Source organism: Erinaceus europaeus, chromosome 14 (genome assembly GCF_950295315.1).
Source record: "Erinaceus europaeus chromosome 14, mEriEur2.1, whole genome shotgun sequence".
NCBI lineage: Eukaryota > Metazoa > Chordata > Mammalia > Eulipotyphla > Erinaceidae > Erinaceus > Erinaceus europaeus.
In genome coordinates, this window is record NC_080175.1 from 45285132 (window position 1) to 45310084 (window position 24953).

Here is a 24953-nt window from a genome sequence, read left to right on the forward strand (position 1 = left end):
CTGTTCTGTTGGTCAGAATTGAAGACAGTGAGATAGCTTATCCAGTAGTACACATGTCTTGCTATTGTGAGAGGTTCCAGGTTTGAGCCCTGGCACCTCATAGGAGCTTTATGAATGGTGAAGCAGCAGGGTGATGGCTTGTCTCTCTCAAAAAGAGAACATTGACCCAGGGTGGGCTGCTGTTGTGCAGTAGAGAGGAGCTGGTGGGCATGGGTCACTTGTATTCTGCTGGGTTCTCTCTGATGGTCTTTCTCTTGCAGGTGGCCCTGACAACCAGGTCCACTTCGAAGGATACCAGGTGTCCAACCAGTGCATGGCACTGGTCCGGGACGAGTGCCTGCTGCCTTGCAAGGATGCTCCGGAGCTTGGCTATGCCAAGGAGTCCAGCAGCGAGCAGTATGTGCCTGATGTGTTTTATAAGGTGAGATTGGTGGGAACTCTGACCTGTCTTAAATTTGGTAGGCCACTGCTGTTGAGGACCCAGTTCATGGAAATGACATTCATGCCATAGCACTTGCAGTTACCTTTTGGTAGCTGCTCAGACCTCTGTGAGGTTAGCACTTGGGCAAGAAGTAGAGGTGTGGCTATGTAACACACAGACAAGCACAGCTTCTGGAGCTGAGAAGACAATGTGTGTCAGGCCTAGGAGGCATGATTGTTGCTGTATGGCTAGCAGATAGGCCCTTTTGCTTTGAGCAGTGAAGACACTACTTCTTCTTTTCTTTCTTCTTTTCTTTTTTTCTTCTTCTTTCTTTCTTTTCTCTCCCTCTCTCTCTCTCTCTCTCTTTCTCTTTCTCTCTTTTTTTTACCAGAGCACTGCTCAGCTCCAGCTTATGGTGGTACGGGGGATTGAACCTGGGACTTTGGAGCCTCAGGCATGAGAGTCTCTTTGCATAACCTTTATGCCATCTCCCCTGCCCAAGGCTTATTTCTTTAATATCTTTTGTTTATTTTGGATAGCTTGTCATTGCTGTGACTTCAAGTTTGCTTCCAGTTACTTCTGTACTGTCTGATCTGTTAGTAATCCCCTCTGGCTCTTTATCTCAGACATTGAGATTTTCCTTGCTAAAAGTTTGACTCTTGGGAGTCGGGCTGTAGCGCAGTGGGTTAAGCGCAGGTGGCTCAAAGCTCAAGGACCAGCATAAGGATCCCGGTTCAAGCCCTGGCTCCCCACCTGCAGGGGAGTCACTTCACAAGTGGTGAAGCAGGTCTGCAGGTGTCTGTCTTTCTCTCCCCCTCTCTGTCTTCCCCATCTCTCTCCATTTTCTCTCTGTCCTATCCAACAACAACAATAATAACTACAACAATAAAAAAAAAAAAAAACAGCAAAGCCAACAAAAGGGAATAAATAAAATAAATTAAAAAAAAAAAAGTTTGACTGTATAGGGAGTCAGGCTGTAGCACAGAGGGTTAAGCGCAATTGGCGCAAAGCACAAGGACCGGCATAAGGATCCCGGTTCGAACCCCGGCTCCCCACTTGCAGGGGAATCACTTCACAGGCGGTGAAGCAGGTCTGCAGGTGTCTGTCTTTCTCTCCTCCTCTCTGTCTTCCCCTCCTCTCTCCATTTCTCTCTGTCCTATCCAACAACGACAACAATAATAACTACAACAACAAAACAACAAGGGCAACAAAAGGGAATAAATAAATAAATAAAATAATAAATTTAAAAAAATAGTTTGACTGTCTATATCTAGTTAAAGATTTTTGGACCTGTGGGATGTCATTCTAGCAATGTGAATATTTATATTAACTCTGGCATTTCTGGGTAGCCTTTGATTGTGGCTTTTTGGACTCCTTCTTACAGGTTGTGACCTTGTTATTTTAAGTGCCTTGTGTCCAGTATTTGTACCATCTATGAGTTTATAGCCCCTTGGGGTTCACTAGGAGGAGTATAATCTGGTGTTTTTGTTTTTGTTTTTCTTGTGGATTGTCTTTTTTTTCCTCATGTATTTGTTAAATTTTCTTGTACTCTAGTCACTCTGGGCTAAATTAAAGCTACAGACCCTGAGGACAATAGCTCCTGAGAGACAGCTTCCTCCCCAGTGGGAAGCAGCAGTGCACCCTGGATTTGGGTGAGACTCAATTCCCTGCTGGTTCCTTCCCTTTTGTAGCAGAGTATTCTCCAGCTTTTGTCTATGAGCCTGACCAACCCATAGTAAGGTAACACTAAATCTTTCATGTTTGACCCCTATGAAACTGGAAGTCCAGGCTCTCCTGAGGTTTAAGTGTGGTGGCGGCTGCTGCTGTGTGCAGTTTGATAATGTATATCCCCCCTGTACCGAGAGGAGTTCTGAAAGTCTGAACCACTTCTTTTTAAAAATATTTATTTATTCCCTTTTGTTACCCTAGTTGTTTTATTGTAATTATTATTGTTGTTGTCATTGTTGGTTAAGACAGAGAGAAATGGAGAGAGGAGGGGAAGACAGAGGGGGAGAAAAAGACACCTACAGACCTGCTTCACTGCCTGTGAAGTGACTCCCCTGTAGGTGGGGAGCCGGGGCTTGAACCGGGATTCTTAACGCCGGTCCTATCGCTTTGCACCACGTGCACTTAACCCCACTGTGCTGCTGCCCGACACCCCCCCCTTTTTTTGTGTGTGTGTTGCCATGGAGTCAGTACAAGGTTTTTCTGTACATGCAGTACTGCTGAGCAGCCTTTTCATTTTGTAATTAGAGGCAGGGATAGACAGACACTGCCTCACCATCCATGGAGCTCCCCTGGTGTCATGCACAGTGCTCCCATTGGTGATATAACTTGAATCCAGGGCCTTGTGTGATCCATCTCCTGGTCCCAGCTTGTTCTGTCTTGATGGGGGAAGGGCTGTGTGTTGAGAACCCATCTCATGTTGTTCTCCTTTCCTGTGTGAATGAGCACCTAGAACAGAGAAGCCCTGGAGATGACTTTCAGTCTCAGTCAGGATCACTGGTCATCACCTGGCTGACTAGTCTGTCAACCCATCAACAGCAGATCCTTGGGAATCCAAGTGTCCAGGAGTTACCCGCCCCATGGGCGCTTAGCTACCGGGCATCCTGGAGCTGAGTGGTCTCTTATGGGTGTGAGGTCCCACTTTTGGCTCAGCCCAGTCTGCACATGGGCTGCCAGAATCACAGTTGCTCCCCAGTGCTGCCTCAGTGGACCCTTGGTGAGCCATGGATGGCAGTCCCCTGAATCTTTGTTAATCTCTTTGGCTGCTATAGTTTTCTCATGGCTTCAAAGGTACAATTTTTACCATTTCTAATTTTTTTACATTGTAGTGGCTATCACTACCATGTAATCACTGTTAACCTTCCTACTCTCTAGTTCAGGGGGTAGGGCTCAGAGAAGGTCACACAGCTAGAGGGAGGAAGGCTGATGGCAAGGCTGGGCTCCAGCACTCTGCTGCAGGAAGCCACATGGCCCATACCACACTTTGGAATTATGACACATAGTGTGAATGTTTTGGTTGCCTAACAAATAGAGAATTCTAGAATTCTGTGAAGAATCCTGTATCATGAGCCAGATACCCACTGTGAAGCTTAGCCTGGAGGTTTCCCTCTTTTTTTTTTTGCTCTCTCTGCTGACTCTTCTACTTGAGCACTAGGCCTTGGAATTACTCCCTCTCCACATGTTCTCACTCCAAGGAATGTACGTTGTAAAACAGTTTGTTGAGAGAGGCTTGGAGGCAATATTTGCAGAATTAGAACAGATTCTGTTTCTGTAGTGTCTTTGGCTTTCTTTTCTTTTTTTAAATTTATTTCCTTTTGTTGCCCTTGGTTTTTTATTATTATTGTTGTTGTAGTTATTATTGTTGTTATCGTTGTTGGATAGGACAGAGAGAAATGGAGAAAGGAGGGGAAGACAGAATGGGAGAGAAAGACAGACACTTGCAGACCTGCTTCACTGCTCATGAAGTGACTCCCCTGTAGGTGGGGAGCCGGGGGCTCGAACTGGGATTCTTACACTGGTCCTTGTGCTTTGCACCACCTGTGCTTAACCTGCTGCGCTACTGCTCGACTCCTGGCATCCAAGAAAATTGTCTTTTACCTCAGGTACACTGTGGATTTGAGGAAAAACTGTTGGTAACAATATTGTTACCTTGTGTCAAGAAAATGTGTTTTAAGAGTCTTTATCATTTAAATCAGTTTAATTCCTTGATTTTTTTAGTGTGATACGATTTTTTTCATTTTGCTTGGTTTATTTTCATTAGAATGCATTTTCTTTTTGACTTACTATTTCTTGATAGAACAGAGAGAAATTGAGAGTGACAGAGAGACATCTACAGCACAGTTTTACCATTTGTGAAGCTTTCTCCCTGCACATGGGGACCCGGGGTTTGGACCTCGATCCCTGCACACTGTAATGTGTGCACTTAATCAGGTGCGCCACCACCTGGCTCACTCTCTCCCTCTCTTATCTCCCCTTCCCCTCTCAGTTTCTGTCTGTCCTAGCTAATAAAAATAGAAGGGGTGAGGGGAAAGAAGAAGGTAACAAGATGGCTGCCATGAGTGCTGGATTCACTGAGCACCAGTGATAACCCTGGTGGTCTGTTTTTATTTTAAAGAGGAATGGGGAGACCAAGACCAGATCACTGATCAGCCCTGGGCTAAGGTGGTGCTGGGGATTGAAGCTGGGACCTCAGTGACTCAGGCATGAAAGTCTCTTTGAATAGTCATTATGCTATCTCCCAAATCCCCACATGATCCATTTTTATTTTATTTTTATAATTTTTAAATATATTTTATTAATTATAGAAATAGAGATACCTGCAGCACTGCTTAAACACTCGCGAATCCTTTGCTTTGCAGGTGGGGGCTGGGGCCTTGAACTCAGGTCCTTGCACCACCTGGATCCTGTTGTCACTCCCCTAGTCCCCATCCATTTTTAGATTGTCCTGTTGTGGATCTGGAGACAGCCCACTGGATAGGGCATATGCCATTCACACACACCCAGCCCAGGGTTCAAGCCCCAACGCCACATGAGAGGTGCTGTGTACTGAGGAAAGAAGCTGCAGTGCTCTCTCTGCCCAGAGCAGTAAGGCCCTTGAGATGAAAACACAGAAGGCAGTTCTGCTTCTAGTGTTTGCCATTCTTCTGTAGCCAGTCAACAGCGTCAGGTTGAGCCTGATGTAAAGTTTCGAGACCTCCTTTGAATCTGGAGAGGTGGCAGTCATTGACTATGTGGGTCATAGTCTGTAGCCGCAGGGGCAGTTTGGGTCGTCTCTGGCTCCCCAGCGCACCGGCCATGGCCTGATTCGATAGCGATTGAGGAGGGCCCAATCATAACGTGCTAGGTCAAAGCCGGGTTGACGCTTGCAGGGGTCTGTGATGAGGTGTTTGTTCATTACCTCAGCTGACTGCCAACTCTGTTTCCAAGAGACTGGAACAGAGAAGTTCAGTGTAGGCGTAGGGGACCAGATTGGGTGACATTAAGCTGCACATTAAGCTCACATGAGGCCGAGGCATGGTGTAGATGGAAAACAGATGATACCGTTTTTGCAGTGCTAGGGATTAGTCGCCATTTTTTACAGTAATCAGATATCAGAGACATGTCTTTCGTGAGTGTTTCTCGAGGATGTCGAACTTGGATGCCTGAGTTGCACAGCAGATGTCATCGGCGTAGATGAACTTCCTTGAAGAAGTTTCTGGGAGGTCATTGATGTAAATATTAAATAACTAGGAGCCAGAACAGAGCCCTGGGGGAGGCCACTTGAGACAAGTCTCCATCTGCTAAACTTGTCACAGAAGGCAGTAAGATACATAAATACTATGAATAATACACATTCACTCATCATCCTGAAGAATCAGAATATTATCTGTACTATTGACTGTTGGTATGCTTTTAAAAACCCCTTCTGTTTCATTTGGTTTAATCCCCCCTGCATTCTATTTCCATAACACTGTATTCTATTTACATAACCTCTGTTAACAAGCACCACCTTCCCTCCAGGGCATTGGTGGTTTAGTGGTAGAATTCTCACCTGCTCCCCCCCCTCTCCTTGTCATACCCTGATTTTCACCAGTCACTTTTCTCTCCACCCTCTCTGCATCACATCCCATTCCCATCCTACTGGGCTAGTATATTTATAAGGACAAGATAGTTTGTAGTTAGTTAGTTTAGCTTAGCTTGGTATAGATTGCATTGCGTCCTGCATGAATAAAGAGATACTGCGTACAGCTCAACCATGAGTCCCTGGTCGTCTGTTACCCGCCCCTGAAGCCAGCCGGTCGAAAACAACAATTGACACCTCTGGTGATGGTGTTTTCTTTGTTCTTACCATGTGTGTGCAGACTTGTAGATAGTTTGTTTCTTTTCAGCTAGGGTTATGGCTGGGGTTCAGTGTCTGCTCAATTTCATTCCTCCCAGTGACCATAATTTTTTTCTTTCTTTCCTCTAGATAAAGGGTGAAACAAAAGAAAGAATAGAGAGGGAGAAATGAGAGACACTGCAGCACTGATCCGGTGCTCATGTAACTTTTCCCTGCAGGGTAAATGTTTTTAATCAAGTCGAAATTGGCTGGTTCCATGTCGGTTGTTGAGATAGCCAGTTCCTGTATATCTATGTTGAAATGTGATCTAAATTCTTAAAATCATTTGATTCTTTAAGCAATTTAAAATGTTTATTTTATTTTTTATAATGCATTGTTGCTTTTCTTTAATACTTATCTTAATGAGAGCTATACAGAGAAAATGATAAACAGAAGAGAGGTGAAACGGAGAGACAAAAAGGAAAGCCAAAGATAGAGATCAGAGCCCAGCTGAGCTCTGGCTTGTGATGGTGCTGGGGACTGAACCTGCAACTTCAGAGCCTCGGGCTTTTGTATAATCATTATTCTATATCACCAGTTGTGGATTGGGGTTTGAGCCACAAAGATTAGCTATCATATTGTCATCTCTTGGGGTTATTATTTTGTCTTCCACGTTTGGGTTTTACTCTATTTTCAGGGTATAGTTTGAGGTAGGGGCCCCGAATACTCCTCTTAAATATTTATATGTATCACTGCCAGGTATATTCCTGGACCTCAGTTATCTAGCATTGCTGGTGTTTTGTTTTTGTATGTTTGTTTTTTTAATTGTGGGGATTAATGACTTATAATCAATAGTAAAATAGAGTATACACTAGTTGATACATGTATAACATTTCTCAGTTTTCCACAGGGTTTTTTTTTTTTTTTTTTGCCTCCAGGGTTATTGCTGGGGCTCAGTGCTTGCACTATGAATTCACTGCTCCTGGAGGCCACCTTTCCCCTTTTGTTGCCCTTGTTGTTTATCGTTGTTGTTATTATTGTTGCTGTCACTGTTCTTAGAGTGGACAGAGAAATCGAGAGAGGAGGGGAAGACAGAGGGGGAGAGAAAAATAGACACCTGCAGACCTGCTTCACTGCCTGTGAAGTGACTCCCCTGCAGGTGGGGAGCTGGAGGCTGGAACTGGGATTCTTATTTTTCGCGCCACCTGAGCTTAACCCGCTGTGCTACCACCCTACCCACGGACTATTATTATTTTTTTAATATATTTTTTAAATTTTTATTCCCTTTTGTTGCCCTTGTTTTATTGTTGTTATTGATGTCGTTGTTGGGTAGGACAGAGAGAAATGGAGAGAGGAGGGGAAGACAGAGGGGGAGAGAAAGATAGACACCTGTAGACCTGCTTTACCACCGCCTGTGAAGCGACTCCCCTGCAGGTGGGGAGCCTAGGGCTTGAACCAGGATCCTTACACTGGTCCTTGCCACCTGTGCTTAACCCACTGTGCTACCGCCCAACTCCCCTATTAACTGTGTAGTCCATTTTTTTATTACCTTTATTTATTTGATAGAGACAGCCAGAAATCGAGAGGGAAGGGGAAGATAGAGAGGGAGACAGAGACCTGCAGCACTGCTTCACCACTCGCAAAACTTTCCCCCTGCAGGTGGGGACTGGGGACTCAAACCTGGGTCCTTGCGCACTGTAACACGTGCACTCAACCAGGTGCGCTACCACCCAGCCCCCTAGTCCATTATTTTTTTAATGGTCCTGCCCTCTCTTCCTTTCTAAGTCATACCTACATCTATTACTACTTCAGAATGTCTTTTTTTTTCTTTTCTCTCTCTGGGTTCTAATGCAATTTGGTTTCCAAGCCCTCTGGTCATTTTCCCCTAACATTTCTCCACTCTGGAATATGGACCAAAATTCTTTTTGGGGTACAGAAAGTGGAAGTTGTGGCTTCTGTAATTCAGCACAGGTTGATCCATACCCCAGCCTGTTTCTATCTTTCCCTAGTGAGGTGTCCATTTTTTCTTTTCTTTCTTGCTCTTTTTTTTTTTTTTTCAGAGGATAGGAAGAAGATGGGGGAAGGGCACAGAGGAGAAGGGACACCTACAGCATTGCACCAGCACTCATGAAACTTCTTTCTTGGAGATAGAGACCAGGGATTTAAACCCAAGTCTTCTCAAATGGCACCTGGTGTGCCACCATCTGGCCCTGCTACCAGGGTTTTCTTTGGGGCTTTGCACCTATATGGTTCCGTTGTTCCTGGCAGACTTGTTTTTGCCTTTTTACTGGAGGCTGAAGGACAGTGAAAGGGAGAGAAGGTACAACAGTACTGCTCCACCACTTGTAGAACTTCCCTTTGCAGTTGTTCCTGTGTGTTGGCCAGGGGCTTAAACCTGGGACCTCATGCATGATAAATTGTGTGTATCTGCTGGTTCCTTTCTATAGCATATTTAATTGCATGGATAATAAACTGACACCATTTATTGAAGAAAAGCTGCTTATTTCCCTATTGGTATGTGGGGCTTCTCTGTGTTTGGCCACTGCCACAGGGCTGCTTCTGTGCCTGTTTTATTTATTTATTTTATTTTGCCTCCAGGGTTAACACTGGGGCTCAGTGCCTGCATTACTAATCCACTGCTCCTGGAGACCATTTTTCCCTGTTTTTTTGCCCTTGTTGTTTTTATTGTTATTGCTATTGTTATTATTGCTGTTGTTGTTGGATAGGACAGAGAGAGATTAGAGGGGGAAACAGGAAAGAGAGGGTGGGAGATAAAGATACTTGTAGACCTATTTCACCACTTGTGAAGCAACTCCCCTGCAGGCAGGGAGCTGGGGACTTGAACCAGGATCCTTAATGTAGTCCTTGGGCTTCGCACCACTTGCGCTTAACATGCTGCGCTACTGCCTGACCCCCACTTGTCTTATTCTAACCAAGACCAACAACCCGATCACTTAGTAAAAGGCTTCTTCCTTCCTTCCTTCCTTCCTTCCTCCCTTCCTTCATTTCCATTTTCATTTTTTTTAATATTTATTTTATTCATACCCTTTTGTTGCCCTTGTTGTTTTATTGTTGTAGTTATTATTGTTGTCGTTGTTGTTGGATAGGACAGAGATAAATGGAGAAATGGTGTGATGCTCAACCTGGAGCCTCACACAGGCCTTCCCCTTCCTGCTACGCTATCTCTTGTCCCTACATCGATCCTTTTATTTTATTTTAGAGCTTTGTTTTAATTACAAGAGGGAAGGAGGGAGATAGCATGTATGCACAAATTTGCTTGCCCTCCCAAGTGAGCGATTTCCTTGCCTTGCTGCTCTTCTTTATTTAGTTGGGCTCCATTGTAGCCCTACCTTTCCTCCCTTCTTGAGCCCAAACTTAGTAAATTCAGGGTCAGCCTGTCAAGGTACACCAAATCAGATGGTCTGCTTAGGTTACTAGAGCGGCACTTGTTCCAGACTGTGATGTCTCTGCCCCTCGCTCCGTCTTTATTATAAGCTGTGTCTTTTTAAAATTACTTTTCATATATAATATATAATTTTATACATACATATATATATATATTGCCTCCGGGGCTCTTGCTGGGGCTTGGCGCCTTCACCACAAATCAAGTGCTCCTGGAGGCTATTTTTTCCTTTTTGTTGCCCTTTTTTTTTATTGTTGTTGCTGCTATTTGTTATTGCTGTCATCATTGTTGGATAGGACAGAGAGAAATTGAGAGAGCAAGGGAAGACGGGGGAGGAAAGAAAGACACCTGCAGACCTGCTTCACTGCTTGTGAAGTGACCCCACTGCAGCTGGGGAGCTGGAGACTCCTTTTATTTATTTTAATGAGCGATACAGGGAATTGAACCTGGGACCTCAGAGCCTCACGCATGAAAGGTTGTTTTTTTTTTCCCCCTCCAGGGTTATCAATGAGGTTATTGTAGTGCCTCACTACGAATCCACTGCTCCTGGAGCCTGTTTGCCTCTTTTTCCCATTTTGTTGCCATTGCTGTCATTATTGTTGGATAGGACAGAGAGATATAAGAGAGGAGGTGTTGTTTTAACTGAGCTGGCTTCACGGGCGGGTAACAGAGACGACCAGAGACACGCGGTTGGACCGGGAAGCTGTATTTCTTTATTCACGAACAACAATTCATAAACTAACCCAGACTAATCACCAAACAAAACTCTCCTGCATCCTTCTCACATGGCGGCGCCAAGCAGTCTCTAACTCTGTGGGGTTCTTTAGGGGCGGGGACAAGCGGGCCCGTGAAACTAGCAGGACTAAACCAATTTTCCTGGCAGGGGGAGAGCTAGACCAAACCAATGTAAAGCATACAACAATTCCCCCTTTTCTTTTTAACTAAATGACTACAGTATCAGGGGTGTGGGGTGAACAGAAACCTATATCGTACAGGCATTTTCAAAAAAGAAACTGGCACAAACATGGAGAAACATGTAAGCGAGTAATAAGACCAGTGTGCTGCCAAGGGAAGGCCTGAGGGGGCCATTTTTTGTCTCTGTGGGCAAAACTTTATCAGCTTAAAAAAACATTTCCTGCCTCTGGGGGGCGTACTTGCCTCGATGGGCATTTTTTAGCATGGGGGCAGGGAAGGGCCTAGAGTCCCAAAGGCAGCTGGCTGCAGTCAGTGTTTGAGAAATATAGCAGCACTTTTGCACTTTTGTGCAAAGTGTCTAAGGGTGTACCCTTGAGTCCAATAGGAGTGCCAGTCGAAAGCAGATGTCCACGGAAGAATGCCAGGGGGTGGAGCATTGTATGAGGAAGGTCCGCTGTCGGAATTCTGCTTTTCTGTAGAGAACTTGACAGCTGTAATTTACTTACTATGAAACAAACTTGTAGCAGGTTAGAAGTTTATCATAATTGATAACTATTACAGTTAGAAGTCTTTTTTAGAATGATTTTAAGGTTGGTTAAAGTTTAAACAACAGAATGTGAAAAGGTAAACATGAGAATCAAGGAAAGAAAACCTCAGGCATGAGTATCATTAGCATAGCCATTGTGTAATCTACCATTTCTAATAGGGAAGGTAATCGAGAGTTTTACATATCAACAAGTCTATTTAACCTTTTGTTACACCCATTTAAGATGGAGACACACCCTAGGTGTGCGCAGGTTTTGTTTAGACCAACTTAGTTAAAATATATTGATTGTTAACTAATTTTTACCTCAGACTTTAAATGTAAGTTAATTTTATCTTTATGAGAATTACGTTGAAAACCTTTTTCATTTAACTTTGTCTGGTAAGAATTTAGCCTTAAAGTTACATTCTTAACCTTAAAGTTACTGTTACCAAACTTTAAACACACACATACACATGGTCTTCAGTACACAAGGAGAGAAACTTGTGTTACAAAGACATGTCATTTTTCCTTCTAGCGTTTGCCCTTCTTCCGTAGCCAGTCAACGTCAGGTTGAGCCTGATGTAAAGTTTCGAGACCTCCTTTTTAAACACAAATTTAGATCTATACTGTCTTAGCCATTTTGGGAGTGCGTTGTCCAGCGGTGGCCTCTTGGGCAGTTCCACTTCTAGGAATTGTAGGTTGCGATCTCCGCACGAATCTCTGCGTATTCTAGCTCATCTGCCTTCAGACCCAAGCTGGAGATCTCGGCCAGGGGGCCCAGTTTTGGCAGGGAGCCCGAGGTCTCTGAGTGGCCCGGGATCTGTCCAGCCTTCATAGCACGAAGGCGGGCGGGTCAGCCGTGCAGAGGGCGCGGGCCGAGGTCCCCCAGGGTGGCGGCCATGATAGGCTGCCGCGGCCCCGCCCCATGGCCCTGCCATGTCTGCTGCCCTGCTCCCAGCAGCGTGGAGGGAGCCGGCGCCCAGTGCCCCGCGCCACGTGGTGGAAAGCTGGCTCATGCAGGCTGGCGTTGGGATCCTTTGGGCTGGCGTTGGGCAGAAACCACAGAGTGGTCCAGAGATAAATGTTCCAGAAACAGCAAAACAGTCTCATGAAGAAAGGGCAGACGCCTTTGGAGATCTCTTCACAAGCAGAAGAGAAGGCCATAGTGCATAGGTAGCCAAATTGTCTTCACTTATCTGAGAGATGCGCAGGTCTGGTCCCACGTTGTAGGCGCCATATGTTGTTTTAACTGGGCTGGCTTCATGGGCGGGTAACAGAGACGACCAGAGACACACGGCTGGACCGGGAAGCTGTATTTCTTTATTCACGAACAACAATTCATACACTAACCCAAACTAATCACCAACAGAACTCTCCTGCATCCTTCTCACATGGCAGCGCCAAGCAGTCTCTAACTCTGTGGGGTTCTTTTGGGGCGGGGACAAGCGGGCCCGTGAAACTAGCAGGACTAAACCAATTTTCCTGGCAGGGGGAGAGCTAGACCAAACCAATGTAAAGCATACAACAAGGAGGGGAAGACAGAAGAGGTAGATAGGTACCTGCAGACCTGCTTCACTGCCTATGAAGTGAGACCCTTCCCCCCTCAGATGGGGAGCCGAGGGCTCGAACCAGGGTCCTTGATCCAGTCCTTGAGCTTAACCCACTGTGCTACCACCTGGCCTCCAAAAGTCTTTTTTTTTTTTTCTTTTTTTTTTAACCAGAGCACCAATTAGCTCCGGCTTATGGCAATATAGGGGGATTGAGCCTGGGACTTTGGAGGCTCAGGCATGAGAGTTTCTTTTCATAACCATTATGCTTTCTACCCCTGCCCAGCATGAAAGTCTTTTGTATAACCATTATGCTGCCTTCCCAGCCTAAGGAGTAAATTTTTCTATTAACTTTGTTATCTGTTACTTGTTTCTCTGATTTATATTTATATTCTATGGGATTTTTAATATATATATTATTTAATTATTAATGAGATCCATAGGAGAAAAAAAAGAGAACCAAACATCACTCTGGTACATGAACTGCTGCTGAGGATTGAACTGCGATCCTTACGCTTGAGAAGCCAACACTTGTATCTGCTGTGACACCTCTAGGACCATGGATATATTTTTTTTTTTTTTTTTTCCCACCAAGGTTACTTATCACTGGGGCTCAGTGCTTGCTCCTGCTCCTGCTCCTGCTTGGTCCTGCTCCTGCTCAGTGCTGATCCAGCTCCCCCCCCCCCATTTCTTTATTAGATGGGACTGATAGAAATTGAGGAACAGGTTTTACAGCCTGCTTCTGGTGTCTGCTGCTATGGAGACACACTGTCTTCTTTCCATGGGCTGCCAGTCCTCCTGGGAGTGTCAGTGGCCTGAAGGATTGGTGACACTCATTGTGTTTTAGGAACATGTCAGTTTGAGTAGAGACCTAGGAAAGCAAGCATTTCTGTAATCTATTAGTCCTCCTGTGGTTAAAAACATATTTTGGATTTAAAACATACTTTGTAAACCGGACACACACCAGTATTTGTATAAGGCTATTCATCTCGATGTTATCAGTGGTTATAAAAATTGGAAGGAGACCGGGCAAGGGTAGATAGCATAATGGTTATGCAAACAGACTGTCATGCCTGAGGCTTAGAAGTCTCAGGTTCAATTCCCTGCACCACCATAAACCAGAGCTCATCAATGCTCTGGTAACAAAACAAAACAAAAAAAAATGGAAGGAGAAAAAGAAGCAGTCTGAGAGTCCATGAACAAGGGATACTAGATCTCAGCATGTCACACCCAGTGAGAAAGCTGGGGCCTCTGGAGTAGGGCATGTGGCGGGTGAGAGGGTGCCCCAGACTGCAGTGTGGGTGGATGGAAGTATGCTTGGGACAGAACCAAGAACTATGATGTTGGGGAACGCAGGCAGCTGTGTGGATTCAGAGGCAGTGCTCTTGTGTGACCAGAGCTGGGACACTGAGGCAGCTGTAGACTCGCAGAGTGTAGACATAGATGCTGTGCTCTGAGCCCTGAGTGGGAAGCCCAGCCAGACCACCAGAAGTAGGGAGGAGCTAAGATTATTGAGAGGTCCAAGGTCATGTGTTGAGATGCGCCATGGAGAAGAGAGAGAGGAGATCCGGAGCAAAGAGGGAACACAAATCTTTATTTGCGCTGGCACCTCAGAGTTGGGTGAGAGAGAAGCAGGTTGGGCCACGTGGAGGTAGCTAAAATGGCCGCCTTACGCAGCAACCTTCCCTGCGTCTAATCACCAAAGTGAAGGGCCAGCAAGAGAGAGAGGTGCGGATGAAGAAGGGCTTTTATGGGAGTAGTTCTTGCGAGAATGGGAAGGGGGAGGAGTGACCATAGCACTCCAGGGTAGGATAATAACTCTCGTGAGAATGGGAAGGGGGAGGAGTAACCAAAGCACTGCAACTATTTGGGGGGGGGGAATAGACATTGCCCTGAGGGCACAACATGGCAGAACAGGCGCTCCGAGAATGTCCCAACTCTCGCAGGAACTAGCAATAGCCTGAGGGGACAACATGGCAGATGTAACTGCATCTGCACAATTTCCCAGCAGTCATGTCCCCAGATCTTAGGATGGGGTAGAGTGGGATGTTATGGGCCGTGGAGGGAGGCCAGGAGGGAGGCTTTCTGCCACAGTGTCAAGGGCAGGCTTGGGATGAGTGCATACATAGCTAGGGCCCTCTGATGAGCTCACTATGAGGGCACCCTGGAGTTTTGTCTGCACAGCCTTCTGACTAAAGAACAAACATGTATTTCTTTTTCTTTTTTTCTTTTTCACCTCCAGGGTTATCACTGGGGCTCCATGCTTGCTCTACGAAGCCACTGCACCTGGAGGCCATCTTTTTTCCATTGTTGTTGTTGTTGGATAGGACAGAGAGAAATTGGGAGGTGGGGAGGGGGGAGAAAGACACCTGCAGACCAGCCTCACCTACTTCACTGCTAGTGAAGTGACCCCCCTGCAGGTGGGGAGCTGGGGGCTCAAACCAGAATCCTTGTACATTACACTGTGTGCACTACCACCTGGCACCCCTGTGTACTTACTACTTTATCATGCATCTGTGAGTTTCCTCTATGTTTGTTTGTTTTGGTAAATAGAGGCACAAAATCGACCACAGCACCAAAGCCTCATTCTGTGTGGTGGAGGCCAGCACATGGCCGAACAGTGTGCACTGACCGAGTGAAGGATTTTGCTAGCTCGAGGATTGTATCTATTAGCCTTTTAAAAGATATTTTATTTATTTATTTATTTTCCTTTTTTGTTGCCCTTGTTTTTATCATTTTTGTGGTTATTATTATTGTTGTTATTGATGTTGTTGTTGCCAGATAGGACAGAGAGAAATGGAGAAAGGAGGGGAAAACAGAGGTGGGGAGAGAAAGATGCCTGCAAACCTGCTTCATCACTTGTGAAGTGACCCCCCTGCAGGTGAGGAGCCAGGGGCTTGAACTGGGATCCTTAACGCTGGTCCTCAAGTTTCATTTCTGCCTTCATCATCATTCTTAGGAACAATTTCTTTACCCCTAAGCTGTACATTTTTAGTTAGTGTCTTTTGGATTTAATTTTATATTGATCTCCACAATACATACATTTCTGTATTTGTTAGGGCAAGTTCCTGCACTATTTAACTTTTCAAAACAGATAATTTAATTACAGGAGCTTCCCAGAAGCTATTGCTTCCAGTAATAGTCAGGAAAATGTATCAGTTAATCAAGAAATTGCCAGTGACAGGAGAGATTCTGAGGAACATATTAGCATCATTTCACCTTGTGGGAGAAAGGATCCTGTATTCCCTGTGTGTGGTGTTCCCACATGGTGTGTGGTATATGTGTGCTCTGCCAGGGAAGCTACCTCCTGGTCCCCCTAGGCTGTTTCTGTGCAGGATTTTACATGTGTGCAATCAGATCCTGCTAGTCGGCCCTCTGGGTCCAACCTTCCTAAATGATTCTTCAAGGAACTTTGTTTCCAGACTTCTGTTTTTCATGCTTTGTCCTGAGCAAACCATCTCAAATCAAACCACCAAACTCTTCTTAACAGTTTTTTAAAAAGGAAAGCAATAGATTAAGGGTTTTATGGATTCGAGCGGCAGCACACCAGGTTAAGCGCACATAGTACGAAGTGTGAGGACCTGCACAGGGATCTCGCTTTGAGCCCTTGGCTCCCCACATGCAGGGAGGTTGCTTCACAAGTGGTAAAGCAGTTCTGCAGGTGTTTCTCTTTTTCTTCCTCCCCACCCTTTCTCAATTTATGTCTTTTTTTTTTTTTTGGTCTCCAGGGTTATCACTGGGGCTTGGTGCCTTTTTCCCTTTTCCCTTTTGTTGCCTTTGTTGTTTATCATTGTTGTTATTGTTATTGTTGTTGGATAGGACAGAGAGAAATGGAGAGCGAGGAGGGGAAGACAGAGAGAAAGAAAGACAGACACCTGTAGACCTGCTTCACTGCTTGTGAAGCGACTCCTCCCTGCAGGTGGGGATCCAGGGACTTGAACTGGAATCCTTATACCAGTCCTTGTGCTTTGCGCCATGTGTTCTTAACCTACTGCACTACCACTGAGCCCCCAATTTCTCTCTGTCTTATCCAATGAAATTGAAGAAGAAAAAAGGTAAAAAATGGCCGCAAGTAGCAGTGGATTTGTAGTGCAGCACCAAACCCCAGCAGTAACGCTGGAGGGGAAAGGGGGGACAAAGAATTTTAGTTATCTTTTCCAAGCAGGGTGGTGCCACCCCAGCTGATGACATTGTTGTCCTGGTATGATGCCATGCTCTTCCCACCTAACAAAGACTGGGCTGACCTGTGGTGTCCCAGCTGTGGTGCTTTTGTAACAAGACATCAGGGACCTGGAATTCTGATTCTCCCAGTATCTTGCTCTAGGTGGAGATGAAACTGCTGACACTTTAGTGTCTGCCAAAATTAGAATGAAGATGTCTTCCTTCCAGCGAATTCCACCTGACATTTGCTAATGCTCATAAAAAGTAATTGCCTTTAAGTGTGGGGTATAGGCAAGGGATTGGCTGGTAGAACATTTGAGTGGAGGCATGGGGCAGAAATAGAAGTTACCTGTTTCTCCTCACCCCCTAGGGAAGGGGGGAAATGCAGCACCTTTATTTTCCTGGGGAGCAGAAAGGTACAATTGAATAGTTAAATTTGAAAGAGACTAGCATCACAGACACGTGTGCATACACACACATACACACAAATAGAGGAGGCATTTAACAAGGAAAATCCCTAGAGGGAGAGATTAAAGCGAACAGGTGCTGGAAAAATGTTTCTGCATATTAGAGCTTAATTAGATTTGAAGATGAATTCCAGATGGGCTAATTATGTATGAGTTGTTGCAGGTTATTTCTTGTAGGGGCAAGCGTGTATTTTTGGAAATGGCGATTTAGTTTGATTAAATTTGATTCTCACCTCCTAGCCTATCTCTTCCATCGAGAAGTTGCCTCTTTTGGGGCCTCAGGACCACTCCAGGCTTCTTAACTCAGCGCCTCACCAAAGCTTGGAGAGCCAGGGAAATCAGAGGCAGCCCAGGCTTGTGTCACTCAGGGAGGCCACCTCATCCCTAAATGGAGTTGGGAGAAGTTTCAACTTGAGAGGCAGGCAGGCAGGATGGCCACCAGGGGATGGTTTGGGCCTGAGTCCTCCCTAAAACACTGGTGTTGGCTGGACTATGAGTGGAGAAGGCACAGAGACAGACTTAGACCAGAAATTTTAGTTTCTAAACAAAAGGAGCAGGGCCAGTTGGGTTTCCTTGAGATTTTCTTGGTTGAGAGACTTGGGTTTACCTTGGGAGGGGCCTGGGACATGCATTTCAAAAGACAGAGGGACCTCTGACTTCCACATGAAATTGGGGGGCAGGGAGGTCCTGCATGACTGCTTTTTGGGGCTGAGAGCTTTGGTAAACATGAACTTTAAGGCCCCATAATTGGAAATTAGAGGTGTACCATTTATATATGACTCAATGAATGTTTCCCTCTTGTAGATTCCCTCTTGTAGAATCTTTAACGAAAACTGTTGGTTCCTATGAATTTATTCCTAGAGCTCTGTCTGAACTCAACATGTTTGACATAAATCAGATCTAATTGTCATCTTATGATTAATGAACATATGCTGGCCATTTTTCCCCATAATTAAACTTTATGTTCCCTGTATCTGACAAAGCAAAACAAGTTTAGACTTTGACAGATTGGTGGTGGGGTTCTTCTTGTCTGCATATTTATGTGTGTGTGCACTCATTTGTGTATTAATGTATTAGAGTTTCTAAAGTTTGGTTTTCAGAAGTAGATGTTTGAGATTTAGCATTTGTACTGTGGGGCTGAGAAAGAGAGGAGCTAGAAGCACAGGCTGGCAGGAGGCTGTGACATGCTACCATGGTGTCCCCCCTTTCCCCCGCCCACAGGATCACAGCTCTTTTGGGGTGGTGGCCACAACAAAGGGTGCCAAGAAATGCCGTGCGCTAGGTCTGCTGCATAACAGTGTCCACCCTCCTTCCTGTGATGCAGCAGGAAGAGGCGAGAGTGACAGGCACAAAAAGGAAGCTGCTGCGGCCCAGTGCACCACTGCTCACACTCTGCTTTTGTTTCCCATTTCAGGACATAGACAAGTTTGGCAATGAGATCACCCAGCTGGCCCGCCCCCTGCCTGTGGAGTATCTAATCATAGATGTAAGTGTGTCTGTCTGTCCAGCCACATGAGGTACAGGACAGGCATCCAGAAGCGCCTGAGCTGGTGAGCTCCTTGCATCCCTGAGCAGTTTGCCATGCAAAAAAAGAAAGGCTAGGCGGTGGGGTGCCCATTAGACGTCACAGTTGCCATGTGAGTAAATGTGGGTTCAGGGATCTGGTGGTAGTACACATACATTACCATGTGTCAAGACCTGGATTCAAGCCCCTGGTCCCTACCTACAGGGGAGAAGCCTTATGAGCAGTGGAGCAGAGCTACGAGTATATCTCCTTTCTGTCTGTTTGCTTCTCTCTCTCTCTCTCTCTCTCTCTGTGTCACCCGTTATCTAAAAGAAAAAAGGGAAGCCCACTGGGATTGGCTGAGTATAGATGCACCAAGTGCCAGCACAGGTCAGGGCCTCACCTCTGCCGAATAAAAATATAGCAAAGGAGTGGTGGTTAAGCGTACATAGTATGAAGTGCAAGGACCTGCACATGGATCTGGGTTTGAGCCCCCACATCCCCACCTGTAGGGGAATGCTTCACAAAGTGGTGAAGCAGTTTTGTAGGTGTCTCTCTTTCTCTCTCCCTCTCTATCCCCCACCTCTCTCAATATCTGTTTTGTCCAATAAAATGGATAAAATGGCCGCTAGGAACAGTGGATTCATAGTGCTAGCACCAAGCCCCAGCAAAAATCCTAGAGAAGAAAAAGTACAGCAAAGGGCCACTGCCCAAGTCATAGCTCAGTCACCACAGCACCTATTCTCAGGGGGGCCTTGTCTATTCTCTGTCCCAGGTATGGGGGCATAGTGGCCTCCTGAGTCACACTCCAGGAGCCGATAAGCTACCCACCCCGTGTAACTTCCTCTCTGGAGTGGTGCTTGTAGGACTGGAGGGCAGTGGGTGCTGTAGGATGAAAGCCCACACATTTGCCACAGCATGGCTCAGTTTGGAAAGGAGGCAGGTCGCTTCCCAGCTGCCACCTGCCAGAATTTATTCGGCTGCATTTGGATTCAGGGTGGCATGTGATTCAGGCTGTAAAATACCGTTGCATTTGGAGCAGCGGGTCCCCATGAGCTGAGTCCACCGATCCACCATTCCAACTGACAGCTCCCGAGAACATATTTATTACCTAGGCCATAAAGGCATCTGTTTTTTAGACTACCTAGGGTATAATTAGACAAAAACAGATTGATAGAACACACACTTAGGAGGAGTCGGCAGATTTAAATCCCGCTTTCTCAGGCCTTCCCTTCTCCCAGAGGCTCCCCTGCCGCTTGTCTTTTATAAAGGGAGCTAAGTTCTTGGCCTTTTGTGCAGTTCCAGTAATGCTGAGGGGATGCCCTGCCCTGTGGTAATCAGGCACTCCATTCCTGTGGAAGGGCATCTGAGCCATGCCCAGAGAACAGGAACCCAGCTAACTACTCAGCTGAGGCCTGTGCCCAGACCCCAGCCTAAGCCAGGGCTGTCTGAGCTGCTCTCCCACAAGAGTGGGCAGCTATATGGGGCAGGGGCAAGAATAACTGGCATTGCCCTGCACTTCTGTGGGAGGTCAGCATGTGTTCTACGACCCAGACAGGCTTCTGGGGAGAGAGCTGCTTGACACCCTGTGCTCCCTCTGCTAGGGCCTCTGGGATGACCCCAAAGGCTGCATGAACCTCGGTGTGTACTCTCCAGGAGCCACATGTATACTGAGACCTGTTTCTCTGAGTTCCACACAGTTTTCCTAGTGTGAATGTGCAGACCTGCACCTCTTCAGCAGGGGCGCTCCCCACTCCCATCTCTGCCAGTGTCAGCTTAGACTGAGCCCAATTTACCAGCCCGGCCTTTCTGCCTCTGCCTGCACTTACCCTCTGACCTTCACACCACCTCAGCAAGCAAGGCATCTGGACACCCTCCCCCCACCTTACAGTTGAATGGAGCAGGGCTGCTACCTGCAGCCGACAGCCCAGGCGGTTAGTGTGCAGTGCTTTGGGGGTGCCCACCCTTTAGCATGCAGCACACAGCTCACCAGTAAAAGTGTAGCAGGCCTGGGGTGGAAAGGGGCCACTCGGGGCTCAGTGCGCCCTGCAAAGTGTTGGCACGGCCTCAGGAATCTGGGCCAGCCAGCCCACAACAGCTCATCGCCTGCCCTGATGTACAAAGTAGACCAGAACAGTGCTTCGTTCTTTGGAAATAGTCCTGAAGGAACCAGAATAGCTCCCCTAAATCTGGATGAGGTGTGATGTGCTGCCTGGTGTCACATTGCAGAGAAGCTTCGTAACCCAAAAGGTGGCTGGGAGCTTATACTTGGGTACTCCTGGGGGGGGGGAGGGGCATCTGGCAGAAGGAATGAGAAACTAGGTGTGTATTGATTGTTACATAGTTGCCACTGTAGTTCCTATTGATTGTATTATAGATTGAAAATACCTTCTGTCCTCACTGAAGCATGATCAAGCCAAGTGTGGGCTGCAGCTGGAGCCTTTAGTCTCTGGCTTTTGTCCTTAGGGACTGGTGCCTATGACTCTGGGCTGCCCTCCATTCCAGTGAGCCTCCTCTTCCTCCCTCCCCATAGAGGAGGCCTATCTTGAGGCAGCCTGAGTGGACACTCTGGAGGCTGGCAGACTGGAACTGCCCCCAGGTGTGGGGCCTGAAGAATGACTGGGCACGATTCTTCCCTTTCCTGCCAGAGTCAGGTGCAGAAAGCCTGGCTCTGTGTGGCTGGTGGTGAAACCTCCCCTTGGGAAGCTGCAGGACTTGCCCTGTGGTTGAACCTTTTTGGTGGGGTCAGGTGGGGTGCTCGGGACTTTGGACTCCTCAGAGGGAGGGAGGTTCGAACCCTCACAGGTAGCTGGGGCTACACCCCAACCTGTGTGCAACAAGCTTCTTATGGGGGGTCTGGTTTTTATCCACAGATCACGACAACTTTCCCCAAGGACCCTGTGTATACCTTTTCTATTTCACAAAATCCATTTCCTATTGAAAACCGGGATGTGCTGGGTGAGACACAGGTAAGCTTTGTCTTTAAAATTAGGATTGTAATAAACTGTTGTTTGTTTATCTAATGTTGTATGATTTTCTCATAAAGTTGCAAGCTTTCAAACTACAGACCCACCTTGTCACACAGTCTAGTCAGGCTGGTTTCTCAGCCTGTTAATCCTGTGGTACCCACTTGAGGCCAGGTAGTAGACAGTTACTGAGATGAATTCCCAAAGTGCTCCTTGCCAGAAAGACCATTCTCCAGATTGTCACTGTGCCCTCCTCTTTCAGTAACACTGTTACGATTTGCTTGTTAGCCATTACACTTGCATGGAGGTCCTCCAGTCCGTTTGTCCTGGTCTTCACCGTTGCTCTTGCTTGGGCCTTGGTGGGCAGTGCTGGCCCCTATGGTGACAGCGGTGCTGCAGAGTGGCCAGTGCTCCCCTTGATGGACTTTCCCTCCGCCTCTGTGCTTTCCTCATTGCCCACCCTCTTGGGCCTTGGCTGTTGCTGGGCTGCAGAGCCACTTGGGGCCTTCCAAGTCTCCCATTCTCAGTCCTCAGGAGCCGCTTACACACACACACACACACACACACACACACACACACACACACACACACACACACACACACACACCTCTCCCTCTCTTCTCCCCTCTTTCTCTTAGTCACTTCCGCATCAGTAAAGCTGCCAGACAGAAACAGCATGCTCCCGGGGGGAGGGGGTGTTCCTCTCCACACCACTCAGAGCTTCCTGGAAGGGAGTGTCCCATGTGTGAGCATGGTCCAAGGCCTAGGCTGCTAAAAAATCTGCATTTTTACATTATTCAGTAAGCCAGACATGCTGTGCATCACTTGGGAGAAGCATGTGTCTTAGTAGTGTTTCCGTGCTCGGGTCCCTGTCAGTGGTTAGAGGGGCATCTGTCAGCGTCACACACATTCACTGTTGTGATCCCAGTGGGAAAGGCACTCTTTGGTCCTGGACCTGGAAGTGTAATGACATGTTTGTTTCTCCTCCAGGACTTCCATAGTTTGGCCACATACTTGTCCCAGAATACCTCATCTGTGTTCTTGGATACCATCTCAGACTTCCACCTCCTGCTGTTCTTGGTCACCAATGAAGTCATGCCTCTGCAGGTATGGGCTGGCATGCATGCCCTCCAAGCCTGGGCTGTGGCATTCTGTGTGGTTTGGTGTGAAGAGAGGCTTGCTTTCCTCAGGAGCACCCCATTGCTAGTGAAGAATGAATTTTCCACATTTGTTGTTTTGACTGAAGCATGTCATTAGGTATTGCCTTCTGTGGGGGAGGACAGTTTTTCGTGCTTGTTGGGATCACATGAAGCAGAGATTAGTCTGTGTCTTCTAGCATGGAGCATTGGCAGTTCCAGAATTTTAAGAGCTTCTAGTGCTAATAATGCAGAATCAGAGCCTCTGCTATGACCGACCTCTCCCCTCCTCCCAGGCCCCCTTTAGTTTTATCGTCTTAGCCCAGAAGGTTGGCTGGCATCCAGGCTGAGTATGTGGTTGCACAGTTGGCACCTCTGGTCTTTGCCGCAGACAGTGAAGGAAGGCCCTTGCCTGCACCTGTATCAGACCTCTCTTCCATGCCTCCAATGCCTGTGACTCAGCATGTTTCTCTGAGATGTCAGAGTGAAGATCCCTCTCCCCCATTGTGTTCCCACATCAGGGGGCCTTTGGCTGTCCTGGTCTTTCTCTAGATTAGCTGATATCTGTACTTTGCTCCAAAGCCAGCTCCTTGTGACACCTGATGCCAGGTGCCCTGATACTCACTCTGCTGCTGCCTCCCTGTCTTAGGCCAGCAGCTGCTATCTCACTGGACATTGTTTCTTTCTTCTTCTTTTTTAAATGTATTTTTACTGTATTTTATTTACTGGATAGAGACAGCCAGAAATCGAGAGGGAAGGGAGTGATGAGAGAGAGAGAGAGAGAGACCTGCAGCACAGGCTGTGTGATCTTTCCAAGTCCCTGTGAAGTGTGTCTTCGTGCTGGAGATGAAGAAACCCCTTGGCAGGTCTGCCTACTTCAGGTGGCAGGGGGTGAACCTTGTTTCCTGGCTTCTTGCAGGACAGCATCAGCTTGCTGCTGGAAGCCGTGCGGACCAGGAACGAGGAACTGGCGCAGACTTGGAAGAAATCTGAGCAGTGGGCCACCATTGAGCAGCTCTGCAGTAAGTGGCCCTCATTCAGCTCCACGTCAGAAATGGAACCAGTGTCTAGGGCTGGGCTGTCCTGGTGGACTGGCTTGTTGCTGTCACACTCTCTGAATGTTCACACCTGCAAGCACCAGACATGCCTGTCTTCAAGCTTGTTAGGAATGGTTTGGGGGCCATTCGATAACTCCCCCTGAGTGCAGGCCCTGCAGCAGGCCTCCTTTGTGCTTGCTCAGTGGGTTTGAGCCTCTGGTAAGCACATGGAAACACTATATGGCACCAGAGAAAGCTTGATGAATGATAGGGCAGTGCTGTGATATCTCTCCTAACTCTGCCTGAAGTTAAAAGGGAAAATAAAAATCCTTCAGGACCAGCGAGAAGCCCTGCTATGAGGTGGGGGAGGCCAGTTTTCATCATCTTTGTTTTTTGTTTGTTTTTTGATTTTTTTGTGTCTTTTTTTTTTTTTAAGCAGAGCACTACTCAGCTCTGGCTTATGGTGGTGTGGGGAATTGAGCCTGGAACTTTGGAACCTCAGGCATGAAAGTCTGTTTGCATAACCGTTATGCTATCTGCCCCCCCTTCATAAATCTTTTTATTTTTATTATTATTATCTTTATTGGATAGAGACAGCCAGAGGTTGAGAGGGAAGGGGGTGATAGAGAGGAAGAGACACCTGCAGCCCTGCTTCATGACTTGCAAAGCTTTCCCCTGCAGGTAGGGACTGGAGTCTCAAACCTGGGTCCTTGTACATTGTAACATGTGCGCTCAACCAGGTGAGCCACCACCCAGCCCCCTTTTTTTTTTTTTAATATTTATTTATTTATTTTTCCTTCTGTTGCCTTTATGTTCTTTTTTTTCTTTCTTTATTGTTGTTGTTATTGATGTCGTTGTTGTTGGATAGGACAGAGAGAAATGGAGAGAAAGAAATGGAAGATAGAGAGGGGGAGAGAAAGATAAACACCTGCAGACCTGCTCCACCGCCTGTGAAGTGACTCCCCTGCAGGTGGGGAGCCGGGGGCTCAAACCGGGATCCTTGGGCCGGTCCTTGCGCTTTGCACCACGTGTTTAACCTGCTGCGCTACCACCTGACCCCTGATCCC

General features: G+C 46.8%; 2 protein-coding genes across 3 annotated transcripts in view; one reads left to right on the forward strand and one right to left on the reverse strand.

The window, feature by feature from the left end:
* CCDC137 (coiled-coil domain containing 137) overlaps positions 1–24953 on the reverse strand; it is a 138326-nt gene that overhangs the window by 107650 nt on the left and 5723 nt on the right. The window lies entirely within an intron of this gene.
* Positions 1–24953, forward strand: part of NPLOC4 (NPL4 homolog, ubiquitin recognition factor) — an 89893-nt gene that overhangs the window by 62360 nt on the left and 2580 nt on the right. For both annotated transcript variants that reach the window (XM_007534735.3, XM_060171784.1), the window contains 5 exons: positions 261–421; positions 18658–18729; positions 21621–21716; positions 22704–22820; positions 23769–23871. In XM_007534735.3, the coding sequence (XP_007534797.1) occupies positions 261–421; positions 18658–18729; positions 21621–21716; positions 22704–22820; positions 23769–23871 (549 nt within the window). The remainder of the gene's footprint in view (positions 1–260; positions 422–18657; positions 18730–21620; positions 21717–22703; positions 22821–23768; positions 23872–24953) is intronic.